The sequence below is a fragment of the Mustela nivalis genome (genome assembly GCF_964662115.1).
Source record: "Mustela nivalis genome assembly, chromosome: 19".
Taxonomy (NCBI): domain Eukaryota; kingdom Metazoa; phylum Chordata; class Mammalia; order Carnivora; family Mustelidae; genus Mustela; species Mustela nivalis.
Genome location: NC_139038.1, coordinates 23,380,530 through 23,398,014, shown reverse-complemented (window position 1 = coordinate 23,398,014; position 17,485 = coordinate 23,380,530). Strand labels below are relative to the sequence as shown.

General features: G+C 37.4%; 2 protein-coding genes across 7 annotated transcripts in view; both read left to right on the top strand.

Moving 5' to 3' along the window:
- The window catches only part of LOC309854548 (phospholipid-transporting ATPase ABCA3-like), a 294,363-nt gene that overhangs the window by 92,130 nt on the left and 184,748 nt on the right, over nucleotides 1-17,485 (top strand). The gene's annotated exons all lie outside the window — the stretch shown is intronic.
- Nucleotides 1-17,485, top strand: part of LOC309854547 (phospholipid-transporting ATPase ABCA3-like) — a 123,338-nt gene that overhangs the window by 92,063 nt on the left and 13,790 nt on the right. Inside the window, exons 25-26 of the mRNA XM_082713824.1 lie at nucleotides 10,619-10,744; nucleotides 10,982-11,176. Of these exons, the coding sequence (XP_082569950.1) occupies nucleotides 10,619-10,744; nucleotides 10,982-11,176 (321 nt within the window). The remainder of the gene's footprint in view (nucleotides 1-10,618; nucleotides 10,745-10,981; nucleotides 11,177-17,485) is intronic.

Below are 17,485 nucleotides of genomic sequence, written 5' to 3'. Positions count from 1 at the left end.
CTCCTGGGCAGGTGGAGATGCTGCAGCCCTGGGTTGTGAGGGAGGGCAGGCTAAGTACCCCGCGGTTGGGGGAAGGTGAGGGAAAGGGAGGTTTCAACAGAGCTTTCATATGCTAAAGAGGACCTACGAGGTGCCGGGATCAATGTTGTCTTTTGGCAAGCCATTAACATCAAGATAGTTGGGAGATTCCTATCTTGCAGGATTGGGATCTCTGCAAGTCAACTATTTGTTTCTCCTTTAAGGTGGTCAGCGGTACCTTAGAATTGTTACACATATTACCGAGGGGAGCAGGTGGAGAGGGAGTGCAAGATACCAGCTTTTGCTTTGTCCTCAGCCAGCCTTCTGCTCCCTCATCAAAATCCACTGAGGTTTAGCTTACCTACAATAAAATGCATTTGTTTTTATTGATTATTTTAAAGAACCAAATTTTTCTTTACTGATTTTCTTTATTTTTGATTGCTTTCTCTTTCATTCATATTTTTGAGCTTTATTTAAAATTTTTTCTTCCTGCTGCTTGCTTTTGGGTTACTTCTTCCTACCTTCCTTATGAGAAGAATGAAACTACAGGTTTTAGGTCTTTCTTCTGTAATAACATAAACATTTAAAGCAAAACATTTCCCTGCAAATAGTCCTCTAACTTTATCCTGAAAAAAATTTGATTACTTCTATTTTCATTATCATTCAAATGTTTAAGTATTTTTAAATTTAAATTTTTTAAATTTTTTATAAATGTATGATGTATTTTTAGCCCCAGGGGTACAGGTCTGTGAATTGCCAGGTTTACACACTTCACAGCACTCAACATAGCACATACCTTCCCCAATGTCCATAACCCCATCACCCTCTCCTGAATCCCTCCCGACCCCCCAACCCCCCGGCAACTCTCAGTATGTTTTGTGAGATAAGATTAAGAGTCTCTTATGGTTTGTCTCCCTCCCAATCCCATCTTGTTTCATTTATTCTTTTCCTAACCCCCAAACCCCCCACGTTGCATCTCTGCTTCCTCATATCAAGGAGATCATATGATAGTTGTGTTTCTCTGATTGACTTATTTCACTAAGCATAATACCCTCTAGTTCCATCCACGTCATCACAAATGGCAAGATTTCATTTCTTTTGATGGCTGCATAGTATTCCATTGTATATATATACACCACTTCTTCTTTATCCATTCATCTGTTGATGGACATCTAGGTTCCTTCCATAGTTTGGCTATTGTGGACATTGCTGCTATAAACATTGGGGTGCACGTGCCCCTTCAGATCACTACATTTGTATCTTTAGGGTAAATACCCAGTAGTTCAATTCCTGGGTCATAGGGTAGCTCTAGTTTCAACTTTTTGAGGAACATCCATGCTGTTTTCCAGAGTGGCTGCACCAGCCTACATTCCCACCAACAGTGTAGGAGACTTTGCCTTTCTCCGCATTCTCACCCGCATCTGTCATTTCCTGACTTGTTAATTTTAGCCATCCTGACTGGCATGAGGTGGTATCTCATTGTGGTTTTGATTTGTATTTCCCTGATGCCGAGTGATATGGAGCACTTTTTCATGTGTCTGTTGGCCATCTGGATGTCTTCTTTGCAGAAGTGTCTGTTCATGTCCTCTGCCCATTTCTTGATTGGATTATTTGTTCTTTGGGTATTGAGTTTGCTAAGTTCTTTATAGATTTTGGACACCAGCCCTTTATCTGATATGACATTTGCAAATATCTTCTCCCATTCTGTTAGTTGTCGTTTGGTTTTGTTAACTGTTTGCTTTGCTGTGCAAAAGCTTTTGATCTTGATGAAATCCCAATAGTTCATTTTTGCCCTTGCTTCCCTTGCCTTTGGCAATGTTCCTAGGAAGAAGTTGAGGTGGCTGAGGTCGAAGAGGTTGCTGCCTGCATTTTCCTCAAGGATTTTGATGGATTCCTTTCTCACATTGAGGTCCTTCATCCATTTTCAGTCTATTTTCGTGTGGGGTGTAAGGAAATGGTCCAGTTTCATTTTTCTGCATGTGTCTGTCCAATTTTCCCAACACCATTTGTTGAAGAGGCTGTCTTTTTTCCATTGGACATTCTTTCCTGCTTTGTCGAAGATTAGTTGACCATAGAATTGAGGGCCCATTTCTGGGCTCTCTATTCTGTTCCATTGTTCTGTGTGTTTTTGTGCCAGTACCACACTGTCTTGATGATGACAGCTTTGTAATAGAGCTTGAAGTCTGGAATTGTGATGCCACCAACTTTGGCTTTGTTTTTCAATATTCCTTTCGCTATTTGAGGTCTTTTCTGGTTCCATATAAATTTTAGGATTATTTGTTCCATTTCATTGAAAAAAATGGATGGTATTTTCATAGGGATTGTGTTAAATGTGTAGATTGCTTTAGGTAGCATAGACATTTTCACAATATTTGTTCTTCCAATCCAGAAGCATGGAACACTTTTCCATTTCTTTGAGTCTTCCTCAATTTCTTTCATGAGTATAGTTTTCTGAGTATAGATTCTTTGCCTCTTTGGTTAGGTTTATTCCTAGGTATCTTATGGCTTTGGGTGCAATTGTAAATGAGATAGACTCCTTAATTTCTCTTTCTTCTGTCTTGTTGTTGGTGTAAAGAAATGCAACTGATTTCTGTGCATTGATTTTATATCCTGACACTTTACTGAATTCCTGTACAAGTTCTAGCAGTTTTGGAGTGGAGTCTTTTGGGTTTTCCACTCTGCAAAGAGTGATAGTTTGACTTCTTCTTTGCCGATTTGGATGCCTTTAATTTCTTTTTGTTGTCTGATTGCTGAGGCTAGGACTTCTAGCTTTCAGTTTTTCTCCATTGAGAATGATATTGCAGTGGGTTTTTCATAGATGGCTTTGATCATTTTGAGGTATGTGCCCTCTATCCCTACACTTTAAGGAGTTTTGATCAGGAAGGGATGCTATACTTTGTCAAATGCTTTTTCAGCATCAATTGAGAGTATCATATGGTTCTTGTTCTTTCTTTTATTAACGTATTGTATCACATTGATTGATTTGCAGATGTTGAACTGAACTTGCAGCCCTGGAATAAATCCCACTTGGTCGTGGTGAATAATGCTTTTAATGTACTGTTGGATCCTATGACTAGTATTTTGGTGAGAATTTTTGCATCTGTGTTCATCACAGATGAACTGTAATTCTCTTTTTTGATGGGATCCTTGTCTGGTTTTGGGATCAAGGTGATGCTGGCCTCATAAAATGAGTTTGGAAGTTTTCCTTCCATTTCTATTTTTTGAAACAGTTTCAGGAGAATAGGAATTAATTCTTCTTTAAATGTTTGGTAGAATTCCCCTGGGAAGCTGTCTGGCCCTGGGCTTTTGTTTGTTTGGAGACAAATGTTTAAGTATTTTTTAAATTTCCTGTATGATTTCTTTTTTTGATTTATGGATTACTTAAAAGTTAAATAAATTTCAAAATATTTGGGAAGTTTCTAGATATATTAATTATTATTGATTTCTAGTTTAATTCCTTCATAGTCAAAAAACACACTCTATAGTCAATCCTTTTAAATTAATTCATAATTGCTCTATGGCTCAGCATGCAATCAATCTTGGTGATATGCCATATGCATGTGAAATAAATGTGTCTTTTGTATTTGTTAGTTATAATGTTCTATAAATATCAATTAGGTTATGATGATTGATGGGATTGCTTACATCACCTAGTTTCTAACTGATATTTTTGTTAGATTTATCTTTCAGTTGCTGAGAAAAGAATGTAATATCTCCAATTCTAGTTATAGGTTTGTTTCTTTTTCCCTTTAGTTCTGTCACTTTTTTTTTTTTTAAGATTTATTTATTTATTTGACAGAGAGAGAAAAATCACAAGTGGGCAGAGGCAGGCAGAGAGAGAGGGAGAAGCAGGCTCCCCGCTGAGCAAGGAGCCCACCTTGGGGCTGAGATCATGATCTGAGCCGAAGGCAGAGGCTTTAACCCACTGAGATACCCAGGCACCCCAGTTCTGTCATTTTTTTAAATATATATTTGAATATCTATCATTAAGCTAATAAAATGTATTATTATATGTCTTTCTGATTAATTGAATTATGGAGTATCACGGGTAATGACATATGTCTCTGATAACATTCTTTGTCTTAATGTCCATTTCCTGTGACATTAATGGGCACCTTCACTCTTGTACAGTTTCTCATGGTATGTCATTTTACATATATTTATTTTGGTTTTTTTTAATCTTCATTTTATTTTATTTTTTTCAGTGTTTCAAGCTTCATTGTTTATGCAACACACCCAGTGCCCCATGCAATATGTGCCCTCCTTAATACACACGACCAGGCTCACTCATCCCCCAACTTCCCTCATCTCTGTAACCCTCAGTTTGTTTCTCAGAATCAAGTCTCTCCTCTTTTGTCTCTCCCTCCAATTTACCCCAATTCACTTTTCCTTTCCTTCTCCCAGTGTCCTCCATTTTATTCCTTATGTTCTACAAGTAAGTGAAACCATATGATAATTGACTTTCTCTGCTTGACTTATTTCACTCAGCATAATCTCCTCCAGTTTCATCCATGTTGATACAAAAGTTGGGTATTGGGGTGCCTGGGTGGCTCAGTGGTTAAACCCCCAGCCTCTGCCTTCAGCTCCGGTCGTAATCCTAGGGTATTGGGATGGAGCCCCAAATTGGGCCCTCTGCTCAGCAGGGAGCCTGCTTTCCCTGTCCACCCCCCCCCCCCGCCTCCCTGCTACTCTGCCTACTTGAGCTCTCTGTCTGTCAAATAAACAAAATCTTAAAAAAAAAAAAAGTTGGGTATTCATTCTTTCTGATGGCTCCATAATATTCCATTATATATGTGGACCACATCTTCTTTATCCACTCATCTGTTGAAGGGCATCTTCGGTCTTTCCAGAGTTTGGTGATTGTAGCCATTGCTGCTATGAACATTGGGATACATATGGGCCTTCTTTTCACTACATCTGTATCTTTGGGGTAAATTTTAGTAGTGCAGTTGCAGGGCCATAGGGTAGCTCTATTTTTAATTTTTTGAGGAATCTCCACACTGTTTTCCAAAGTGCCTGCACCAACTTGCATTCCCACCAACAGTGTAAGAGGGTTGTCCTTTCTCCACATCCTCTCTAACACTTGTTGTTTCCTGTCCTGCTGATTTTTGACCATTCTAACTGGTGTAATGTGGTGTATCTCAATCTGTTTTTTTTTTTTTTTAAGATTTTATTTATTTATTTGACAGAGATTACAAGTAGGCAGAGAGGCAGGCCTAGAGAGAGAGGAAGGGAAGCAGGTTCCCTGCTGAGCAGAGAGCCTGAGGTGGGGCTTGATTCCAGGACCGTGGGATCAAGACCTGAGCCAAAGGCAGAGGCTTTAAACCCACTGAGCTGCCTAGGCATCCCAATACCCAACTTTAACCCAGGCGTCCCTCAATGTGGTTTTGATTTTGAATTTCCCTGACTGCTAGTGATGATGAACATTTTTTCATTTGTCTGTTAGCCATTTGTATGTCTCTTTGGAGAAGTGTCTGTTCATGTCTTCTGCCCATTTTTTGACATGATTGTCTGTTTTGTGTGTGTTGAGTTTGAGGAGTTTTTTTTTTTTTTAAGATTTTATTTATTTATTTGACAGAGAGAAATCACAAGTAGTTGGAGAGGCAGGCAGAGAGAGAGAGAGGAGGAAGCAGGCTCCCTGCTGAGCAGAGAGCCCAATGCGGGACTCGATCCCAGGACCCTGAGATCATGACCTGAGCCGAACGCAGTGGCTTAACCCACTGAGCCACCCAGGCGCCCAAGTTTGAGGAGTTCTTTATAGTTCTTGGGTATCAGCCTTTTATCTGTAGTGTCATTTGTGAATATCTTCTTCTTTTTTTTTTTTTTTAAAGGGTTATTCATTTATTTGACACAGGAGTTCTTTTTTTTTTTTTTTTTTAAAGATTTTATTTATTTACTTGACAGAGAGAAATCACAAGCAGACGGAGAGGCAGGCAGAGAGAGAGGAAGGGACGCAGGCTCCCTGCTGAGCAGAGAGCCCGATGCGGGACTCGATCCCAGGACCCTGAGATCATGACCTGAGCCGAAGGCAGCGGCTTAACCCACTGAGCCACCCAGGCGCCCAACACACACACAGGAGTTCTTTTTAGATCTTGGATATCAGCCTTTTACCTGTAGTGTCATTTGTGAATATCTTTTATTTTTTTAAGATTTATTTATTTATTTATTTGACAGAGGTCACAAGTAGGCAGAGAGGCAGGCAGAGAGAGAGAAAGAAGCAGGTTCTCCACGAAGCAGAGAGCCTGATTTGGGGCTCGATCCCAGGACCCTGGGATCATGACTCAAGCCGAAGGTAGAGGCCTTCACCCACTAAGCCACCCAGGCGCCCCTGAATATCTTCTTACATATATTTATTTTCAAAATTCTGTGTCTTTTTTTTTTTTAAGATTTTATTTATTTATTTGACAGATGGAGATTACAAGTAGGCAAAGAAGCAGGGAGAGTGAGAGGAGGAAGCAGGCTCCCAGCTGAGCAGAGTCTGATGTAGGGCTCGATCCCAGGACCCTGGGAACACGACCTGAGCTGAAGGCAGAGGCTTTAACCTACTGAGCCACCCAGGCACCCCCAAAATTCTATGTCTTTACATTTAAACTGGCTCAATGCAAACAGCGTGTAATTGGGTCCTAACTTTTTATCCATTCGGATATTTTATCTATTCGGATAATCTCTGACTTTCCAATTTGAGCATTTGGTCCTTTGTATTTCCATCTACCACATATTTTATTTGTCTTCTGTTTGTCCCTTCAGTTTTTTGTTTCACTCTTTTCATATTTCTGCCTTAACTTGGGTTAATTGAATATGTTGGAATTCCATTTTAATTTTTCAGTTCACTCTAGCAATACTTTTATATTTATCTTTAGTGGTCAATGCAGGCTTTACAAAATATATAGTTAATTTTCCATAGTATAGTGTTTTTAGAGTTAATATTGTAAAATGCTGTAAATATGAAACCATAAATGTCCATTTCTATCCCTTGTTTTTTTTAATACTAAAGTTGGTGTATGTCTTACATCTATACATGTCATTGTTATTAACCATGAAAAATAATATATTATGTATTTCAAAGTAGCCAACAGGAAAATGAGTTTGTATTTATGTAGATACTTAGCGTCTCTGGTGCTATTCATTCTTTCCTGAATATATGAGTTTTCCTTTAGACTGAAATCTTACTTAAGGACTTATTTTAATATGACAAAAAGAATATAAAATATTTCAATGTGTTAAAATGACAATATTTTGGATATATTTGCTTAAATAAAATGTGTTTCCTACCTTTATACTGTCACTTTCAGTCTTTTCTTTCCTCTCTTTAAAGTCGCCTTTAATATTTCTTGCAGGGATGATTTAGCAGGCATGAACTCCTTTAGTTTTTCTTGTGTCTGGGAATCTCTATACCTTTCCTTCTATTCTGAATGATGGCCTTGCTGGACATAACCATTCTTAGCTGCAGATTTTTCCCAGTCAGCACTTGGAATATATTTTGTTTATTTTTTTATTGATCAGTTATACTAAAGGTTATTGAATTTTGCAGATATTTTAATCAACCTACTTTTGTTTTCATTGATTTTTTCTTCCATTATTTGTTTCTAATATCATTGAGTTCACTCTTGTCATTATAATATCTTTCTGCTTATTACAGATTTACTTGTATTATTTGACTTTTTTTTTTTTTTTTAAAGATTTTATTTATTTATTTGACAGAGAGAAATCACAAGTAGGTAGAGAGGCAGGCAGAGAGAGAGAGGAGGAAGCAGGCTCCCTGCTGAGCAGAGAGCCCGACGCGGGACTCGATCCCAGGACCCTGAGATCATGACCTGAGCCGAAGGCAGCGGCTTAACCACTGAGCCACCCAGGCGCCCCTATTATTTGACTTTTATTTCTAGTTTCTTCTGGTAGAAGTTTGGACCACTGAGACTTTATTCTTTTTTTTTTTTAATTTTTATTCTTTTTAATGTAAATATTTTATGATATAAATCTCTCTAATCACTGCTTTAGGTGCAGCTCATAAGTTTTGAAATATCATGTTTTCATTTCATTCTCTTCAAAACATATTCTAATATCTTCTGTGATTCCTTTTTTGATGCATAAGTTATTTATAAAGTGTTGCTTAATTTCTAAATATTTAAAATTTTATAGGTGTTGTTCTGCTGTTGATTTCTTTTTTTATTATTATTATTTCTGGAGTACATATTCTTCTGTCTCCATGAATTTATGAAGAGTTGTTTCATGGCTCAAAATATGCCCTATCTTGGTGAATGTTCCTTGTGTACTTGAAAGAATGCATATTCTGCTCTTCTTGGATTCAGTGTTCTTTAATTGTTAACTAGATAAAGTTGTTTAATAATATTCAATTTTTCTATATTCTTATTTTTTCCTCAACCTATTATACCAATTTTCAAGAGATTAAAGATTCTAAGTATGACAGTGGATTTGCCTATTTCTCCTCCTTTATTTATTTGTTTACTTACTTGTTTACTTACTTATTTTTATTTTTTGGTTTTAGCCTTATCTGTTCATAACCTAAAATATTAGGCACACATGCACTTAGGATTTTTATATCCTCTTGATGAATTGACCATCAGTCATTATGTAATTACTTTTTGAAAAATCTCTGGTGATATTCCTTGTTCTATAATATATCCTGTCTGATGTTACTCTGCCAGTTTTTTCATGTATACATTTTGCATGATGTCTCTTTTTAATCATTTGACCTTTAACCTGTATTATTATTATATTTGAAATGTTTCATTTTTTTTAAAGATTTTATTTATTTATTTGACAAACAGAGATCACAAATAGGCAGAGAGGCAGGCACAGAGAGAGAGGAGGACTTGAGACTTGATTCCAGGGCCCTGGGATCAAGACCTGAGCCGAAGGCAGAGGCTTTAACCCACTGAGCCACCCAGGCACCCCTGAAATGAGTTTTTTATAGAGAGCATAATTTACTTAGTTTTTTATTCAATCTGATAATCTCTACATTTTAATAGAATTTAGACTATATTGAATGTAACTTTTTTTTTTTAGATATTATTTATTTATTTGCAGAGAGATAGAGTACAGGCAGGCAGAGTGGAGGAGCAGGCTCCCTGAAGACCAAGGAGCCCTATGTAGGACTCGATCCCAGGATGCTAGGATCATGACCTGAGCTGAAGGCAGCCGCTTAACCGACTGAGCCACCCAGGCATCCCTTGAATGTAACTTTTTATATGGTTGGGTTTAAGTTTATCATTTTGCTTTTTATTTTCTTTCACATCTATACTTTAGTTTTTCTCTTTTCATGTCTTCTTTTGGATTAGCAGTACCTTGTGATTCATTTGCATTTCCACTACTGATTGATTAGCTGAGCCTCTTGGTTATAACAATGTAATTTCTTCCAATTCATGTGCACAGAATATCTTTTCCTTTGTGTCTGTTTTAATTTCTTTAATTGTCTTATAGTTCTCAGTTCACAAGAATTTTGCCTCCATGTTTAAATTTATTCCTAGGCATTTTATTCTTTCTAATGTAGTTGTAAATGGGATTGTTTTCATGATTTCCCTTTCTGATAGACCATTATTAGTGTATAGAAATGCAACAAATTTTTGTACATTGATTTTGTAAACTACAACTTTAATGAATTTATTAGTTCTCCTTCTTATGATTTTATACTCTTTTGAACTTCTCTTTTGTTCATATTTTATTTTCCTAATTTCATTAAATTGTCTATTTGTATTCTCTTATGGCTCACTGAGATTCTTTAAAACAATTATTTTGAATTATTTTGTCAGGTAGTTTTAAAATCTATATTTCTTTGGGGTAAGTTACATGAAATTCCCTGTGTTCCTTTAGTGGTGTCATGTTTCATGTTCAAAATTATTTTTTGCTTTTCCTTGATTTTTGTGTGTGTTCCTTGTACCCTCATATATACATCTGTGCATTTGTAGGAACAGTCACCTCTTCCAGGCTTTATAGACTGGGAAAAGACAGGTCTATGAAGGTGGGAAAAGACCTTTACCTTCATATGAATGTGAGGGCACCAGATGGGTGGAGTCTGGTATCTCTGGCTCTGGTTTCAATGGGGTACAACAGCATCTCTGACTCAAGGTGTTGGGGTGAACAGTGGAAAAAACTCTGGATTGTTCCATCAGCTGAGTTTAGCATTATTGAAGACTGTAAGTGTTTTGGCAGTGACAGCTGTAGTGTCTCTAGCAGCAATGAGGGCTGCTGGTGTAACTCATGACAGTGGCCACTGCGATCTTCGTGCCCTACTTTTCTCTCAAGAAGGGAGATTGTGAACAAAGAGATTCTTCCTGGTACCAAGCTGTGCTAAGCTGAGGAATGGGTTGATGTGGGTAAAATGCATCCTCTACTTTTTTATATGGTCATCCATGGAATTTCTACTCCATCAGGTTGCTGCATCCTCTTTAACTGTACTCCAGAGCTCTCCCAGGGTTATTTGTTAAACCATTGATATGGAGGATGGCAGCAAGCACCAGGGTCTCCTAATCAACCAGCAAGCTGATATCACTCTTCATCGGTTTTTGTAAAAAGTTAGGTGCTGCTCCTATTGGAAATCTCTTATAAGTGATAAGTATTTATCTCTTGCTTATTTCAAATATAGGGAAAAGTGTCCAAGGAACTATCTGGAGAATCTGATGAAGAAGATATACAAAATGAAAGACAGAGAATCCTGGGGCAGCCTCAGGGGTTACTAGATTCCCCAGTGATTATTAAGGAACTCACAAAGGTAATATCATTCACTGGCCAATATATACTGGCTTGTTATCCCCAAGAGCATGGCATCAGTGTCAGGGGCACACTATGGGTTTTTTTTTTTTAGAATATATGTTTATTTCCCCAGTATAATAGAAGAGTTCTTATGAAACTACCTGATCATGCTCCATAGGGATATGAGGTTATTTTTTTTTTTTTGATCTTCAAATACTCTTTACTGCATTGTGTTTTCTGGATTTATTTTTTTAAGATATATTTTAAGTATCCAGTCATTCTGGCTGTGAAAAATATTTCTGTTACGATCCAAAGAGGAGAGTGCTTTGCATTGCTTGGATTCAATGGAGCTGGAAAAACTACTACCTTCAAAATTTTGACTGGAGAAGAGACTGTTACCTCTGGAGATGTGTTCATTGAGCACTTTAGCATCACTAAAAGTCTCCCAAAGGTAAGACACTATTACAATCTAAGATAAGAGAAGCTTGGGGCCTCTGGGTGGCTCAGTCATTAAGCATCTGCCTTCGGCTCAGGTCCTGATCCCAGGGTTCTGGGATCAAGCCCCGCATCTGGCTCCCTGCTCAATAGGTAGCCTTCTTCTTCCTCTCCCGTTTCCCCTCCTTGTGTTCCTTCTGTGTGTGTGTGTGTGTGTGTGTGTGTGTGCGCGCGCGCGCGTGTGTGTCTGTCAAATAAATAAATAAATAAATAAACAAAATCTTAAAAAAAAGATTTGAGAAGCTTGATGTCTTGGGAGTACAGGTAACAGGCAGGCACTGAAGATAATAGATGGCAATCATGGTAGACATTGATACAGTATTAGTCAACTCAGTAGATTCTGGAGAGAGAAAAAATTTTTTTTTTGAGGAGAGAGAGGAGGCAACAAGTATAGAATCTAAGACAAGATTATCTTTTGTGTTCTTTGAAACTGCTAGAGTAAAAGGCAAGTTCTCTCAACAATACATCTAACATATGCCAGACAAGATGCTGTAGAGGGAAAGACAGGGTAAAAGATGCAGTTCACTTATAAATGCAGTTCACTTGTAACTGTGGTCTTCATGCCCTTTAGAGCTATGGAACAGGATGAACTTTCAGAATGGTCCCAAATCAAGGCAAGGTAGCTTTCTTTTATATCTCTGAATCAGCCAGCCATTGGGTACATATGCTGCTTGGGAGAGAGTGCATAACTTTGGGGAAAGCTAAATGGGAAGAAAAATTAAAGATGAAGAAACTGGTCAATGGTGTCAGATTCCAGGAAATCTCCAGCAATGTAAGACTGAATAGAGTGTATTGGATTTAGCAATCAGAACTTCAGTGATGCAGTTAGCAAGAACTATTGTGCTATGGTCAATTGAGTGGTAGTAATGGGATCCTAAATGGTGTATTTCTTACCTCTTTAGCTCATGGCACTTCGTCATTATGACATCAGGAAGATGGGGTTGTGGGATCCTGCATGCTCTAGGATAAATAGTATTCTACTAACAGAGGTGAAGCTAAGAATATGGGTTATGCTTTGAACAAAGTTAGCTTTGAAGCTAAAGGAAACATTAGAATTCACCCAAAGTTGTGAGAATGAGACAGGAGATATTTTATACATTAAATAACTTGACCACATTTATACTAGAAGGGAAAAAAATGAAATAGAGGAAGAGGTGATGTATGGTGAAAGGAGGTGAATGGGTTCTTCCAGATGGTTCTTGGGGTTTTCTTTGGGTAATTACACAGTAGTGAATATTCCAGATTGTATGATCTTTCTATTTTTAATTTTTTTGAGGAACTGCCTGCTGGGAATTTTGGATTTTCTGACCCCAAGAACCATGTCTGACGACATGCAGGGAATAATCTTAATCTTTTGATATTGGTTGAGACCTGATTTGTGACCCAGTATGTGATCTGTTCTGGAGAAAGTTCCATGTGCACTTGAGAAGAATGATTAGTCTGGTGTTTCAGGATGGAATGTTCTGTATATATCTACCAAAGTTCATCTGATCCAATGTGTCATTCAAAGCTCTTGTTCTTTATTGAGCTTCTACATAGATTATCTATCTCTTGTTGTAAGTGGAGTGTTGAAGTCTCCTACTATTAATTATTATTCTCAATAGGATTCTTTATTTTGGTTAATAGTTGGCTTATGTAGTTGGCTGCTTCCATGTTTGGGGCATAGATATTTACAATTGTTAGGTTTTCTTGTTGGATAGACACTTTAAGTATGACATAGTGTCTCTGTACAGCTCTTACTACAGTCTTTGGTTTAAAATCTAATTTGTCTGAAATGAAAATCGTAACCCTACCTTTCTTTTTAGGTCTGTTAGCATGAGAAATGGTTTTCTATCTCCTTGCTTTCAGTGTGGAGGTGTCTTTAGGTTCAGAATGAGTCTTATAGACAGCAGATGTATGGGTGCTGCTTTCTTAGCCAACTTGAAACCTGTGCTGTTTGATGGGTGTATTCAGCCTCTTCACAGTGAGAGTAACTATTGAAAGCTATGAGTGAAAGGGGAGAAATCACAACTAATAGGAAGGAAATAGAGGCAATTATTACCAGCAGCGAGATGCCAACTTATTACCAGTAGCTATATGTCAACAAAATAGGCAACCTGGAAGAAATGGGTGCATTCTTGGACACATATAAACTATCAAGACTTAAACAGGAAGAAAAAAAAAGACAATATGAATAGACCATAGCCAGCAAGGAAATTGAAACAGTAATCAAAAAGCTCCCAACAAACAAGAGTCCATGGCCAGATGGCTTCTCAAAGGAATCCTACCAAACATTTAAAGAAGAAATCATAGCTATTCTACTGAAGCTGTTTCAAAAAGTAGAAATGGAAGGAAAACGTCCAGACTTATTCTGAGACCATAATTACCCTGATCCCAAAACCAGATAAAGACCCCATCCAAAAGGAGTATTACAGACCAATATCCCTGATTAACATGGATGCCAAAATACTCAACAAGTTCCTAGCCAATAGGATCCAACAGTACATTAAAAGAATTATTCACCACTACCAGGTGGAGTTTTTTCCTGGAATGCAATGGTGGCTCAATATTTGGAAATCAATCAATGTGATATATCATATTAACAAAAGAGACAAGAGCCATATAATTCTCTCAATTGATGCAGAAAAAGCACTTTGACAAAATATGGTATTGTTTCCTGATTAAAACTCTTCAAAACACAGGGATAGAGAGAACATACCTCAAGGTAATAAAATCTATCTATGTAAAGCCCACAGCTAGTATCATTCTCAATAGGGAAAAGCTGAGCTTCTCCCTTAAGGCAAGGAGCATGACAGGGATGCCCACTCTCAACACTTTTGTTCAACATAGTACTAGAAGTCCTAGCCTCAGCATTCAAATTGGACAAGTCAGACTCCCTCTCTTCGCAGATTACATGATACTTTATGTGGAAAACCCCAAAGACTCCACCTCCAAATTAATAGAACTTAAATAATAATTCAGCAAATGTGGCAGAATAGAAGATCAATGCACAGAAATAAGCTGCATTTCTATACACTAACAATGTGACTGAAGAAAGAGAAATGAAGGAATCAATTCCATGTATAATAGGACCAAAAACCATAAGATACCTAGGAATAAACCTAATAAACCTCCAGAGTAAATCAAAGAGGTAAGGGATCTATACTCTAGAAATTATATAACACTTATAAAAGAAATTGAGGAAGATGCAAAGAGATGGATAAACATTCCATGCTCATGGATTGGAAGAATAAACATTGTAAAAATGTCTATGCTGCCCAGAACAATCTATAAATTCAGTGCAATCCTTATCAAAATATCATTGACATTTTTCACAGAGCTGGAACAAACAATCCTAAAATTTGTATGGAACCAGAAAAGATACCAAATCACCAGGGGAATGTTGAAAAAGAAAACCAAAGCTGGGAGCATCACAATTACTGACTTCAAGCTATATCACAAAGCTATGATTATTGAGACAGCATGGTACTAGCACAAAAACAGGCCCATAGATCAATGGAGCAGAATAGAAAGCCCAGAAATGGACTCTCAACCCTATGGTTAACTCATCTTTACAAAGCAGAAATGAATATCCAATTTAAAAAGACAGTCTCTTCAATTAATAGCACTGGGAAAATTGGACAGCCACAAAGAGAAGAAAGAAACTGGACCACTCTCTTATGCCGTGCACAAATATAAACTCATAATGGTTGAAAGACCTAAATGTGAGACAGGAATCTACCAAAATCCTTCAGGAGTACATAGGCAGTAACCTCTTCAACATTGACCATAGTGATCCAACTTTCAAGACATGTCTACAAAGGCAAGGGAAACAAAAGCAAAAATGAACTTTGGGGGACGCCTGGGTAGCTCTTTGAGTTAAGCCACTGTCTTCGGCTCAGGTCATGATCCCAGGGTCCTGGGATCGAGCCCCAAATCAGGCTCTCTGCTCAGCAGGGAGCCTGCTTCCTCCTCTCTCTCTGCTTGCCTCTCTGCCTGCTTGTCATCTCTCTCTGTCAAATAAATAAATAAAATCTTTAAAAAAAAATAAAATAAATGAACTTTGGGGACTTAAAATAAAAGGCTTTTGCACAGCAAAGGAAACAGTCAACAAACTAAGAGGAAACCCACAGAATGGGAGAAAATATTCACAAATAATCATACAGTTAAGGGCCATTATCTAAGATCTATAAAGAACATCTCAAACTCAACCTCCCCAAAACAAAAAATCCAGTCAAGAAATGGGCAGAAGATATGAATAGACACTTCTCCAAGGAAGACATAAAAATGACTAACAGACACATGCAAAAATGTTCAACATCATTCTAGCCATCAGGGATAAAATCAAAACCATAATGAGATACCACCTTACACCAGTTAGAATGGCAAAAATTAACAGGTCAGGAAACAACAAATGTTGGAAAGGTTGTGGAGAAAGGTGAACCCTCTTACACTGTTGGTGGGAGTGCAAGCTGGTACAGACACTCTGGAAAACAGTATGGAGGTTCCTCAGAATGTTCAAAATAGAGCTACCCTACAACCCAGCAATTGCACTACAGGGTAGTTACCCCAAAGATGCAGATGTAGTGAAAAGAAGGGGCATATGCACCCCATTGTTCATAGCAGCAATGTTCACAATAGTGAACAATAGTCCAAACTGTAGAAGGAGTCATTATGTCCTTCAACAGATGAATGGATAAAGAAGATGTGGTCCATATATACAACGAAATATTACTCGGCCATCAAAAAGGATAAGTACCTACCATTTTCATTGATATGGATGGAAATGGATGGGATTATGCTAAGTGAAATAAGTCAAGCAGAGAAAGACAATTATCATATGGTTTCACTCATATGTGGAACATAAGGAATAGTGCAAAGGACCACAGGGGAAGGGAGGGAAAAGTGAATGGAAAGAAATCAGAGAAGGAGACAAGCCATGAGAGACTATGGACTGCAGGAAACAAACTGAGGGTTACATAGAGGAGGAGGGTGGGGGGTGGAGTAACAAGGTGACGGGTATTAAAGAGGGCATGTGTGGTGATGAGCACTGGATGTTATATGCCACTAATGAAACACTGAACACCACATCAAAAATGAACAATATATGTTAGCTAATTGAACATAAATTTTAAAAAAATAAACATTAAAAAATTTTTTTAAAAAATGGAAAATGAACAAAGAAAAACAGAAAGAGACTCTAGATACAAAGAACAAACTGAGGGTTTCCAAAAGAGGAGGGGATAAGGGGATAGACAAAATAGGTGAAGGGGATTAAGAGGTACAAACTTCCAGTTATAAAATAAGTAAGTCATGGAGCTGATAAACACAGCAGAGGGGATATAGTCAATAATATTATAATAACATTGTTTAGTGACAAATGGTAACTATACTTATCATGGTGAGCACTGCATACTGTATAAAATTGAATTACTATGTTGTACTCCTGAAACTAATACAATATTGTATGCCAACTATACTTCCATAATAAAATTTAAAGAAAATAAGTAAAAGTATAGTATTGAAGTCTCCAACTCATATTTTTCAGCTGTTTATTTTTCCCTTCAAATCTATTATTCTTTTCTTCATATAATCTGGAGCTCTGATGTTTGGTGCATATATATGTATAACTATTACATCTTCATGGTAAATTGATCTTTCATCAATATATAATACTGTATTTATCCTTGTCATAGTTAGTGGCTTTGTCTATTTTGTCTAATAATTGTTTAGGCCCATCTCTTTGGGGCATTATTTGCATGAAATTTTTTCATGTCCTTTAACTCTCATCCCATTTGTATACTTAAACATAAGTCAGTCTGACTAGATAGCAGATACTTGGATCACGTTTGCTTTTTTAATTCATTTTACCAATCTACGCATTTTGATTGGGGAATTAAATCCATTTACATTTAAAGCAATTACTGATAGAGGGACATCTGGGTGGCTCAGTTGGCTAAGTGTCTGCCTTTTGCTCAGGTCATGATCCCGGGTCCTGGGATCAAACCCTGTTTACACTTCCCACTCACCAGGGAGTCTGCCTCTCCCTTTCCTGCCGCTCCTCCCCACTACTTATGCTCTTTCTCTCAAATAAATACATAACATCTTTTTAAAAATAAAGGAATCACTACTAGAGAAGAACTTACTTTTGCCATTTCTTGTTTTATGTATCTCTTGTGTTTTTTTACCCCTAATTTCCTCCATTACTGCCTTACATTGTGTTTAGCTGATTTTTTTTTTTTTTTGTAGTTGGATGTTTTGATACACTTATTTCCTTTTGTATATA